We start from the raw sequence: 12,484 nt of genomic DNA, 5'->3' as shown, positions 1-12,484 counted from the left end.
TAAATTTGACCTGTGTTTTATCTTAACTACCAAACCATTCCTTTTATAGCTCAGGAGAGCACACTTTCACGCCCATCTGCTCGAAATATCCTATAATCTTTGTGCTCTTACTGTAGCTCTATGGGTTCCATATTCACCTTACTCCCCTCCAAGTCTAGCTGGATTGCAGAGTTAAGTTTATGATTATGAAATAAAAATTAAACAACAAAAAAATCACCAATTTCCAATGATCTAATCAACCATGCTTATGTAATGAAGCCTCCATTAAAAACCCTGTTGGAGAGCTTCTGGGTTGATGATCACATGGAGATTCACAGAGAGCATAGAAGCTCCTTGCTCCTTCCCACACACCTTGCACTATGCAACTCTTCCATCTGGCTGTTCCTGAATTATATCCTTTTATAACAAACTGATAATCTAAACTTAAAAAATTATTTTATTTTATTATTTTATTTTATTATTATTATTTTTAAAAATATTTATTTATTTTTGGGAGAGCAGAGAGCGGGGGAGGGGCAGAGAGATCGGGAGACACAGAATCCAAAGCAGGCTCCAGGGTCTGAGATGTCAGCACAGAGCCCAATGTGGGGCTGGAACTCACAAACAGTGAGATCATGACCTGAGCTGAAGTTGGATGCTCAACTGACTGAGCCCTCCAGGCGCCCCTATTTTATTATTTTTGAGAGAGAGAAAGAGAGAGATTGAGTGTGCGTGAGTGAACAAGGGGCAGAGAGAGATAGAGAATTCCACGAGGTGCAGAGAGAGAAGGAGAGAGAGGGAGAGAGAATCTTGAAGTGGGGCTCGCGTTCACTTGAAGTGGGGCTTGAGCTCACCTGATGTGGGGCTCAAACTCACGAACTGTGGGACCATGACCTGAGCTGAAATTGGACCTTTAACCGACTGAGCCACCCAGGTGCCCAAATCTAAACTTTTTGTAAAGGTTATTTATTTATTTACTTTTAAGTAATCTTTACACCCAACGTGGGGCTCAACTCATGACCCCGAGATCAAGAGTTGCATGCTCTTTGGACTGAGACAGCCAGGTGTCCCTAAACTGATAATCTAGTAAGTAAAATGTTCCTCTGAGTTCTGTGAGCTGCTCTAGCAAAGTAATTGAACCTGAGGAGGGGGTTGTACCCTCCTGTATAAAGCCATTTGGTCAGAAGTACTGGTGACAATCTGGACTTGTGATTGGCATAGGACATGGTGGGGGACAGTTTTGTAAGACTGAACCCTTAACCTGTGGGATCAGAGGGTATTTCCAGGTAGGTAGTATAAGAAGTGAGTTGAATTGGAGGACACACAGCTGATGTCAGAGAATTGCTTGGTGGTGTGGGAAAAAAACCCACAACACACAGGAAGTGGTGACCAGAATCTTAACTACTCTCTCCATGTACAGTTGAGGCCTTAGACCCTGGAAACCCATGCAGAGGTGCTTAATCTCAGTATCTTCATTTGGGCTTCTTTGAACTCAGTTTAAGTTGTTGAGTCTGTTGGAATGAGTTTCTGTAGCTCCATAGGAGCTTTCACCTCCTGAAGTTACCAGTTTGGGAATGCTCGTGGTTATCATTACACACCATGTTGTTTCCTGCCTCTGTGTCTTTGTATATACATTCTTTCCTCAGCATGAAAGTCTCCTTCTTCTTCTCCTCCTCCCCCTCCTCCTCCTCCTCTTTCTTCCTCTTCTTCCTCTTCTTCTTCTTCTTCTTCTTCTTCTTCTTCTTTTTCTTCTTCCTCCTCCTCCTCCTTTGGTAACACATTCCACAATCTCATGCACACAAATACCCCACCACCCGACAAAATTCAATTTAAACTCTAAGGAATTAGCTCAAGCATCATCTCTGACAGCTTGATCCCCGAGGCTGGGTCAGGGGCCCCCTCTGCTGGACTCTCATGAGCCTCTGTGCTCCCTTCTCTAACATTACAGACATAGATTTATCATAAAACTAACAAAACTTAAGCCTCAGCATCCCATACTTCGACAGGTCACTTCTGAGTCTCTGGTTATTGAGCATTGTCAATTTGAGGAGATTTGAAGATTTATCACTACACAAGAACAGTTAAAATATCCTGAAATTTTACAGCTCACATGTAAAACAAACTAGATAGAGGTTTCTATCTGACAACAATCTGAAAATTTACATTACTAATAAGTTGTGAAGTTGAAACTTTTCCAAACTACTAATAACAAATTTTTTTCATCAACTGAATGACATTGAATTCAACTGAATTTTTTCTTTTTTCTCTAGAAAATGTTATTATAAAATAACTCATATTTATTTAGAAGAGGATATAAAGGAGCCTGTAGTGAAAGACAATTAGTGTAGAGGTGAATCAGACAATTATTAAACTTTTTTTATCTTTTTGGATTTGAGAATGTTTATGGTATTTGCCAGTTTTAAAGTTTTTTTTCGCGATTTGGGGGCACCTGGATGACTCAATCAGTTGAGCATCCAGCTCTTGATTTTGGCTCAGGTCATGATCCCAGGGTTGTGGGAGTGTGGAGCCTGCTTGGGATTCTCTCTCTCTTTCTCTCTCTCTCTCTCCTCCCTCATCTCTCTAAAAAATATTGTAATTTGTAAAATTTGTGGTTTCTTTTATAATACAAAGCAATGCTTTCATACCTAATTTGTACTATTTCTCTTAAAGAGTTTGTGAAATTCTATCTGCTATAGGCCCTTCAAAACCTAGATTAACCCAGAGTACTGATCATTATCTGGGGTCCTTGGTCAATCTTGCACGACAGACTGTAAACTCCTTAGGCATCTGATCAAACCCCATGACTCAGTAGCAGTCAGCACAGGGCCAGGCACAGAAGTGTGTCATTGCTGTTTGTCTGCATGGTCTAGTCCAAAGTTTGCAACCCTTGCTGTGAGAGGGAATCATCTATACTACTTTCTTTTTTTAAGTTTATTTATTTTGAGAGAAACAGAGATAGTGTGAGTGGAGGAGGGCAGAGAGAGAGGGAGAGAGGGAGAGAGAGAGAATCCCAAGAAGGCTCCACGCTGTCAGCGCAGAGCCTGATGTGGGGCTCGAACTCACGAAACTGTGAGAGCATGACATGAGCTGAAACCAAGAATTGGATGCTCAACTGATTGAGCCACCCAGGTGCCCCTATACTACTTCTCTAAAAACAGCTTTATTGAGATATTATTTATATATCATAAGTTTCACCCATTTAAAGTGTAAAATTCAATGGCTTTTTAGTATATTTACAGCATTGTGCAACTGTATTAGTTTGCTAGGGTTGCCATAATGAAATACCAGAGACTGGTGGCTTTAACAACAAAAATTTATTTTCTCAAAATTCTAGTTCAAGATGTCAGCATATTTGGTTTCTTCTGAGGCCTTTGTCTTTGGCTTGCAGATATCTACCTTCTGTGTTCACATAGTCATCTCTCTGTGCATCTTTGTCTTCCTCTATGCCCTAATTTCCTCTTCTTTTAAAAAACTTTTAGATGTTTATTTATTTTTGAGAGACAGAGAGAGACAGAGTGCAAGTGGAGGAGGAGCAGAGAGAGAGGGAGACACAGAATCCAAAGCAGGCTCCAGGCTCCAAGCTGTCAGCTGTCAGCTGTCAGCTGTCTCTCTTTAGTCAATCTACCTAAACATTTGTCAATTTTGTTGAACTTTTCAAATGACTGACTTTTGTTTCACTGATTTTCTCTATTGTTTTTCTATTTTCGATTCCATGTGTCTTCTGTCCAGTCTTTGTTATTTCCTTCCTTCTGCTTGCTTTGGGATTACTTCTTTTTCCAGTTTCCTAAGATGAAAAGTTAGGTTATTAATTTGAATTTTTTTTAAGTTTTATTTATTTATTTTGAGAGAGAGAGAGAGAGAGGGCATGAGCAGGGGATGGGCAGCCAGAGGGGGAGACAGAGAGAATCTCAAGCAGTCTCCGTGCCAGCAGCACAGAGCCCGATGTGGGGCTGGATCCCACTAACTGTAGATCATTATCTCAGCTGAAATCAGGAGTTGGACACTTAACCAACTGAGCCACCCAGGTGCCCTATTGAGATCTTTTTTTAAAGTTTACTTATTAATTTTGAGAGAGAGAGAGAGAGAGAGAGAGAGAGAGAGAGAGAGAAAGTGAGCACAGGGGAGGGGGAGAGAGAGGGAGGGAGAGAGAGAATCCCAAGCAGTCTCCATGCTTTCAGTGCAGAGCCTGATGTGGGGCTCTTGAACTCATGAACCATGAGATCATGACCTGAATCAAAATCAAGAGCTGCTTGCTTAACTGACTGAGTCACCCAGGCCCCTGGATCCTTCTTTTATAATATTGGTGTCTATAGCTATAAAATTCCCTTTAAGCATTGCTTTAGCTGCATTTCATAAATTTTGGTGTGCTGTGTTCTTGTTTTCATTCATTTCAAGATGTTTTCTAATTTCCCTCATAATTTTTTTCTTTGACCCATTTGTTACTTAGAAGTGTATTAATCTCCACCTATTTGTGAATTTCACAAATTTCTTCGTTATTTATTTCTAATTTCTCTCCATTGTGGTGGGAGGACAAACTTTGCATGATTTCAATCCTTTTAAGTCTATTGAGGCCTGCTTTATGACTTAGCATATGGTGTGTCCTCGAGAATGTTCCATGTGCACTTCTGAAAAATGCATATTCTGCTGTTGTTGAGTGGTGTTTTGTTTTGTTTTGTTTTGTTTTGTTTTGTTTTGTTTTACACAGATTTCAAGGCTATGCTCTCTGAGGTTGATTCCTCTGTACCAAGGCCTGGAATCCGTATCTTTAAAAAGTTCCCCACGTCTTTCAAGAACCCATGGCCCTTCTCGTCCTCCACTCCTGGCTTCCTATGATTTTTTACATATGAGTAACTGCAGTCGTGTCATCCATTGTTCTGAAAGCCTTTTCTATTGCTCTGGTCTTGCTGCCAGGTCAGCGAAAGGCAAATCTGCGTTCTCCGACTCGGCTTTCAGCTCCTTCGGCCTGGGCCCTACTGCGCAGCGATTGGGCCTTCTGGGTATCACGTGGTCTGAAGCCTGATGATGGCCGGAGCGGGGGAAGATTCTCGAGCACTCTTTGGGGCTGGCGTCCGCGCGGCGCTGGAGGCCTGGCCGGCCTTGCAGGTGAGTGGGGCCCTGGCTGGGATAAAGTTTAGGGTCTGGGGCAGAACAAGAGTTGGCTGGACAGTGCGCCTGAGGCTCCACTGGGCCGCATAAGCGGCCACCCTACGCCACCCCAGGCCGGCTTCCAGGTTGACATAGTGGTCTTGGGCCTGTGTTTGCAGATCGCCGTGGAGAATGGCTTCGGGGGCGTGCACAGCCAGGAGAAGGCCGAGTGGCTGGGGGGTGCAGTGGAGGAGTACTTCCTCCGCAACGGTGAGTGAATGTGAGCCGCTGCGACCTGTTTGTGAGGGGCGTGGGGAGGAGGAGGCGGGTCCTGGAGAGGCCTCATCACTTCCTCTGGAACAGTTGTGGGATGGTCCCAAAGGTCGAGGTGGATTGAATACAGGCTTTGGAGACAGAATCTTGAGTTGAGATGCCTTACGGGCTGTGCCGTTGACCCGTGGTATCACTCTGGACAAGTTGTTTTACTTGAGATTCAGTTTACTAATTCCTAAAATGGGTATAAAAGTATCCACCCCAACGCTATCCAATAAAAATACAGTGTGAATCACATGTCATTTAAGATTTTCCGGCAGCCACTGTAACAAAGTGAAAAGCAGATGAAGTTAATGTTACTGAATTCTATATATCCGAAATATTTCAACGTGTCATCAGTATAAAACATTATTAATGAGGTATTTTACATCCCCTTTTAGTATTAAGTTTTCAAAATCTGGTAGGTATTTTACACTTTTAGCACACCTCAACTTGGCCTAGCCACATTTTAAGTGCTCAGTAAGTATATTTGGTTATTTGGACAGCAAAGATCTACCTTTGATGGGTCTTGAATTGGAGGTCATGTAAAAATAAGGGACTCTGTAGAGGGCCTTTTGCACATTAGGATTTTTACAAAATTCTTTATTCAGGTTTTTCATCTTGGAGATGACATCAGGCAGAGTCCTCTCAAGAAAGTTTACCATCTAGTAATGGATCCATTTAAGTAAACAGGCATTTATACACAGGGTGATGTTCTAATAAAGAGGAGCTCAGGGTGCTTGGGTAGCATGAGACTGAGGAGGAGGCTTCTTTTGGAGATTGTTAGGGGAGGTAGTGATTGGGCTGAGTCTTAAAGGGATGAATCGGAGTTAACTAGGTGGGGGAGGCAAAGAGCAACACACAAATAAGTCTGTGGTATGAGAAGATTATATGTTGTATTTGGGAAGTGGCAGGGAGCTCAGTATTAGAGTAAGAGTGTGTGTGCACTTGTGGGTATAAGAAGGGGAGGAGTGGTAGAGAATGAAGCAAGGGGGTGGGGAGGCCCCAGGGAAAGGATAAGACGTGGAAGACCCTACATTCCTTTGGTTTTGTGTGTTAGGCCAGTGTTTGCCAGAATGCATGCTATGGAAGAATAGTTCCATTAGATGTTCAGTGAAGAAAAAGCTTTTCCAGTCAAATTATGTGAGAAAAGCTCTTTTCTTCAGCTCCTCTTTAGGAGTTACAATAATCATTAACATAATAAAGGCTTGGATAAAGATAAGAACCACAAAAAAAAAAAGCTTGTTTACCTTGTTTCCCCATTAGCTTTCTATGGGTAGCTTTCTTTAAAAACCAGCAGGACAGTCACTTCTCAGAAGCAGGATATGAAACACTGAAGTAGGTGATAAAAAATTCATGGGAAGTTTCTAAGGTGAGTAATAGGATTTGTTGGCTGGAAAGTTCAGAAAATAATCAGTGTGGAGCATGGACTGGAGAGGGAAAGACTGATGAGAAGGTTATTTCTGTCTAGAAAATGATGAGGTCTGAGCCAGGGCAGGGGCAATAGTAATGGAAAAGAAGGGGTGGATTAGTGCCTTGGAGATTGTTTAGGTGTGGAGAGGGAGAGAAAAGGAGGCAGGTTTCTGGTTTGAGTCGCTGGGTGGATTAGGTGCCTTTCATGGAATAGAGGAACCCTGGAGGATGAGAAGTAGGTTTGGAGGGTAAGGTGATGAGTCTGGCTTTGGATATGGAGGGCCTGAGGCATCTGTGAAACAAGTAGAGAGAAAGCTTTCGGGGATATTAGATTAGAGTGGTAGGAAAAGTCAAGAGAGTGAATGAACTCTGCCAGAGGAAAGAGAGAGTGAGGAGCTTTGTGGAAGACTCTTGAATAGTCCTCTAATTCTGAAAAAGAAGAGCATGGGCCCCAAAGGTAACTGAAGCCTAGAAGGGAGGGATTAGCCAAAATCACACAATAGGATGTTGATGTGAAGGCTGTGATGAGTTCATCATTGGAAGTACTTAACATCCATTTCCTCTTACTATCCCGTTGGTCTGTGGCCCTCACTGTCAGTGGAACCACAGTTGTGAAGGCTCTCTATATTTTGAAAACTTCAGCCCTTGAGTGATGGAAATTAACATGTATTATCGGTCTCCTATATGCTAGGCATTATTTAGGTGACTCCTCATAACAAACCTCTAAGAAGGCCACTATTTGCCCCACTTTGTAGATGAGAAGACAGAGGTACGGAGACAAGTAACTTGCTTAAGATCACAGAGAGGAGGCCTGTTAAAATAGGTCAGATGAAAGAGGGTCAGTGTGGTTGGGATGCTGTTTGGTAGGACGCAGGAGTTTGGAAATTAGGTATTTATATTTAGTGTTTGTTTTTAAATTTTTTTTAGCGTTTATTTTTAAGAGACAGAGAGAGATAGAGCATGAGCAGGGGAGGAGCAGAGGGAGAGGGAGACACAGAATCCAAAGCAGGCTCCAGGCTCTGAGCTGTCAGCACAGAGCCCAACGAGGGGCTCAAACTCACAGACCATGATATCATGACCTGAGCCGAAGTTGGACCAACCGAGCCACCCAGGCGCCTCTGGTGGTTGTTTGTTTTAAATTATGTTAAAACTTGGAGTACAGAGCACTTCAGTGAATAAAAGTCTCACTGTTTGGACCTTTACCCACCAATCAGATATGGACCTAAGAAGTAGGTATTGAATAGTAGTGGGCAGGAGTGATTGATTCAGTTGGCTGGTCTTTCCTTTCCTACTCAGCTGACTTGGAGCTAGATGAGGTGGAAGACTTCCTCGGGGAGCTCATGACGAACGAATTTGATACGGTTGTGGAGGATGGGAGTCTGCCCCAGGTGAGCATATCATGGACACAACTGCCATTTCCCTGCCTGGTCTTTCTTCTCCCTGTTTTTAGGCCAAGACTCTTGGCTCTAACCAATACTTTCTGGAGTCCTGAAGAAGAACCTTCTGTGACTCCCTTTTGCCTAAAGGAAAAAGTCTAGTCTTTCAGGTCTTTCCAAACACTGCCCCTTCTCTTTTATTTCTCTCCATACATCATTCTCATCCAGGTCTGTTCTTCACCCCCATCCCAAGGGCAAGTCAGGCCAGGTATATTTCCACCCCTGCATTACTGCCCATCAATTCCTGCTGGGATGGACTTCCCTTTTACCTCTCCCATCTTTCAAACCCAGTTCTGGTATCTTCCTTGCTAGAAAGCCTTCCTTCCATTATTCAGGCCCTTATCTGAGCCCTTCATATATGGTTCCTTCATTAGTGAACTCTTGGGGGAAGAATGCCCTGTTTTTTCCTGGAAAATTCCAAACCCCTCCCTACTCTTGTTGCAAACACGGGCTGGTTGTATTGTAGGTTCTTTAAAAATCCAAGCTGATTGAATGTTTTCTTGGTAGGTGAGCCAGCAGCTACGGACCATGTTCCACCACTTCCAGAGGGGTGATGGTGCTGCTCTGAAGGAGATGGCCTCCCACATCACCCAAAGAAAGTGCAAGGTCAGAGCCACTGCAGTTACAACAGCCAGAGAGACGGATGAAGATGATGCGGACAGCGTGGAGGAGATGGAGGTGAAGGGGGTGCCCTTTGGGTTGGGAGATATGATGTCTTTAGTTTTCTGGGAAATCAGTTTCACAGGAAAATGATGGGGGTGGGATTGTATTATCCAGAGAGGCCAGGGAACTTTCCTAAGGTCACACAGCCAATCCTGGCAAAGCTGGGAGAGCCTGGGTCTCCAGTGGCCACAGCCAGGAGGTGTATTTAGCTCTCTCCTATATTTCTCCTCCAGGTCACAGCTATGAATGATGGGGCAGCTACAGATGGGGTTTGCCTCCAGCCTGAATCCTCTGGTCCAGACTCCCAGACTATTAAAGAAGAGGATATAGTGGAGGATGGCTGGACCATTGTCCGGAGAAAGAAATGAGTAGGGCTGGAAATGGTTTGGGCCCTTGCTTGCTAGTTGTTTTGACACTTGTTTGTAGGGGTTTGGGGGAGGGTTGTGGACTTCTGGACTGGTTGCCCCATCTCCACCCTCTCCCAGTTCCCCTGTCCAGTTTCCTCTAGTGGAAGAAGAGCTTTAGGGTCCTTGCTCTTGAGGTAGTGGGACCTGGTTCATCACACTCCCTTGGGCCTTAAGTTACTGGCTGCACGATGAAGCCTGGTTTGCTAGCACATTCTTGGGTACAGTCAGTACGAAGAGGGAGGGATGAGTGGGTGTGGGCGTTACTGGAGGAGAAACTAAATACTGGTTGACAATAGCCAGGTGGATTTGTGAAGGAGAGGACCAGTACTCCTGCTGGGTCAGGAGTGGTGAGATAAACGTGCAGACCAGAAGCGAGATGAGAAGTGAAGACATGAACGAAAATAGCTATGGTACTTCTCCCTCTTTTCCCTCTGTTCCCCACCCCCATACACAGAACAGTTCTGTACCCCTGCCCAGAAATTGGAACCTCCCAGAAACACTCCCTTCCTGCAGCCCAGCCTCCAGCCCTGGGTTCCTTCAGGAAGTCTAAGATTTGGGGTAGGTGGTGAGTTTGGGGGACCTTGGCTTTGTTTTCTGTCTCCTCCAGCCTCTTTCCATACTCTTATCCAAGTCCAGAGATGAGGCTTAAAACCTCAATAAATAGTACCTTATTGTTTAATCTGTGGCTTGACCTGTGAATAGCCTTGGAATCAGCCTTGTAGGAGCTGGGCCTCAAAGCTCAGCAAGGGAGAGGTTTCTGGGCCCACCCTAGCAGCCTGTTACTTTGAACAAACAGTTGGACAAATGGAGCACAGCAGCACTCTGAAAGTTTCCGTAAGCCCGAAATAAACTGTATTTTTTTAAAAAAACAAAACAAAGAGTATCCATTGTTCTCCCCCCATTCCCCTGTCCTGCCCTGTGGCCCTGCCATGGGTCTGGACGATAAAATACTGGGTAGCCTTGGGGCTGGGTAGAAGCTGTAAGCCATGGGAAAGGCAGGAGGGGTCTTGTCACCACCCCATGTAACATATGTGTGAAGATACTAGCTGAGGGGGCACAGGTGGGCCAGGGCCATGGGGTCAGTGGCAGAGCTGGCACTTGAATCCAGATCTCCTGCCTCCAGTGCTTTGGGGGGAATTGGGTGGAGGCAGGATCTGTAGGGTGTTGAGGGGATGAGGGAAAAACGGCCTAATTCAAGGGGGTCTAGCAACAGCTCCCACCCTCCCTGGGGACAGGGATTTAAAAAAAATTAACATCACTGTAGGAATTATTTTTAAAAGCCCATGTTTTGTGAAAAGAATTAAAAAACCCAAGACCCAGCACTGGGGATTGAAAGTGCCCATGATGGGAGTTCAAGTATTGACTGAGCTGGGAGGGAGGGCCCTGGGGCCCCCAACTGGACATGGGCAGTTAGAGTGTGGGGGAGGGGCCCCAGTTCCCCCCAAACCCTCTAGGTCTTGTCTCGGGTCTGGGGAGCTTCAGAGGGTTCAGCAGTGGCTCCTGAAGCTGCCACCGGTGCCTCCTCCATCTCCTTGTCCTCAGACAGTGTGGGCCCTGGGCAGAACGTGTCCCCACGGCCTGCCCGACCAAGCACTGCCATCCAGCGCCGCTGCAGCTCCTCTGTCTCAGGGCTGAAGTACCAGCTCAGGTGGCTCTGGGTGATCTTGAAGACATGCCTTCGGTCAGGCCGCTCCCCTGCCTCAGGAGGCCCCACCTCAAAGCCAATGAGGGGCAAGCTGCGCTGGGCTTTCACATCCTAGGGAACAGGACAGAGCTGAGATCGCCTTGGGGCTGGGCTTCTCACTAGTTTTGTATCTGCTGAACCCCTCTTTTCCTTCCCCTGCTCAGGAACCTTCCATGGCTCCAATGACAGCAACAGAAAAATGTCAACTGAGGCTAGCATGCAGGCTGGATCAAATACCTGTTTCCTCCCACAACCAAAACCAGTTGGGCTAGTCTCTTTAGCATATACCAGATAATGTTTGCAGGCCTTCATCTAGACTATTGCCTCCATCTGCATGTTCTTCCCCATTCCAAACTGGACCTAGAAGTGTTTAGCCTCCACTCTGACTTCCTCTAGGAAGCTAGCCTCGCCACTCACCCCACTTTTCCCTACACATGTTGGCCCACAATCGCTCCTTGTCTCTAGTTGGTCTTTTTCTCACAAGGGTAGGGGTTCTGATTTTCCCTTAGGCTCACCCAATCCCCCAAGGCCAAGGAGAGGTCAAGGACTGAAGGGGAAGAGAAGCATCCTGGTTTTGCCAGGTGGCTGAAAGGACCTGAAGGAATAGGATGCACACCTGAGGGGCTCCATAGATGTACAGCACCAAGGGTTCGTTCTCAGGGACCACGAACCATGCCTTGTGCCAGCCTTTCCCACCTTTCTCCATGTAGTGTAGGAAGCTGCAGATGACGCTGTTCTCCGCAGCCACTGAGGCCTGTTTCTGTGGCCAGAGACATGGGGGACATCAGTGTTGATAGAAGGCCTGGACTGGCTCCTCATGGCTTTGACACCCCCTCAGCATAGGGACTGATAAAGCTGAAGCTCAGATGGCAGGAGTGTTTTGCCCAGTGCCCCCCACCCCCAGTGAGTTAGAATCGAGATGGAAAGCCAGGCCTTGTCTGCTGAACTCCCACCATGGCTGCTGCCTCTTAACAGTTGGTGGGAGGGAGGGAGGGAGGGGTGTACAACTCTCAGCAGGGGCACCTAAATGCCAGTCAGGCATTCCTTCTTCCATCGGTTCATTTATTTCTCAAGTAATTTACGCATTTTCACCTCACCTTTTTTTTTCATCGTTCATCATACATTCATTCCTCACATTTAACAAGAGGCAACTTAGCATTGTGGTGAAGGGGACTGGGGAGCTGGGTAAGGCAGTCTGGCTCAGGATCCCAGCTCTAGATGAAAATGTATCGACTTGGAAGGAGAGCATATAGGCATGTTGTAAGGATTAAGTGAGTTAATGCAAAGTGCTTGGAATAGTGCCTAGCATAGAGTAAGCATTCTTTAAGTGTTAAATACCTCAATTTGGTTAAAAAACAAAACCAAAAATGTGTGTATGTGCATGCTACAGCATAACTATTAACAATGGTAATCCAGTGGGTAGAAGGAATATGGTGTTTTTATTATTTTGTTTATATTGTCTAATTTTCTTCAGTGCACATATTCTACTTTATAATAAGAAAAGG

At 45.3% G+C, this 12,484-nt stretch overlaps 2 protein-coding genes across 3 annotated transcripts in view; one reads left to right on the top strand and one right to left on the bottom strand.

Moving 5' to 3' along the window:
• The first annotated feature begins 4,965 nt into the window (after positions 1-4,965).
• Positions 4,966-10,173, top strand: TSR2 (TSR2 ribosome maturation factor). The gene is made up of 5 exons (XM_081793377.1): positions 4,966-5,082; positions 5,244-5,334; positions 8,086-8,177; positions 8,733-8,903; positions 9,122-10,173. The coding sequence occupies exons 1-5, from the start codon at positions 4,999-5,001 to the stop codon at positions 9,254-9,256; spliced, it is 573 nt and encodes a 190-aa protein (XP_081649503.1). The 5' UTR covers positions 4,966-4,998; the 3' UTR covers positions 9,257-10,173.
• The window catches only part of FGD1 (FYVE, RhoGEF and PH domain containing 1), a 42,407-nt gene continuing 40,047 nt past the window's right edge, over positions 10,125-12,484 (bottom strand). The window contains exons 17-18 of one of the 2 annotated variants that reach the window (XM_081793375.1): positions 11,596-11,739; positions 10,125-11,051 (exon numbers count right to left, since the gene is read on the bottom strand). In XM_081793375.1, the coding sequence (XP_081649501.1) occupies positions 10,746-11,051; positions 11,596-11,739 (450 nt within the window). In that variant the 3' untranslated portion in view covers positions 10,125-10,745. The remainder of the gene's footprint in view (positions 11,052-11,595; positions 11,740-12,484) is intronic. The other variant, XM_081793376.1, reaches the window with a different exon arrangement.

The sequence above is a fragment of the Panthera onca genome, chromosome X, assembly GCF_046562875.1.
Source record: "Panthera onca isolate mPanOnc1 chromosome X, mPanOnc1 haplotype 2, whole genome shotgun sequence".
NCBI classification, from domain to species: domain Eukaryota; kingdom Metazoa; phylum Chordata; class Mammalia; order Carnivora; family Felidae; genus Panthera; species Panthera onca.
The sequence above is the reverse complement of the archived record's forward strand: the minus strand, read 5'-3'. Positions and strand labels throughout refer to the sequence as shown.

What these genes read in the sequence shown, in the direction of transcription:
- TSR2 (XM_081793377.1), top strand. Translation starts at nt 4,999, where the DNA reads ATGATGGCCGGAGCGGGGGAAGATTCTCGAGCACTCTTTGGGGCTGGC. An exon ending in GGAGTACTTCCTCCGCAACG is followed by an intron (nt 5,335 to 8,085) that starts GTGAGTGAATGT and finishes TTTCCTACTCAG; the next exon opens with CTGACTTGGAGCTAGATGAG. An exon ending in ACAGCGTGGAGGAGATGGAG is followed by an intron (nt 8,904 to 9,121) that starts GTGAAGGGGGTG and finishes TTTCTCCTCCAG; the next exon opens with GTCACAGCTATGAATGATGG.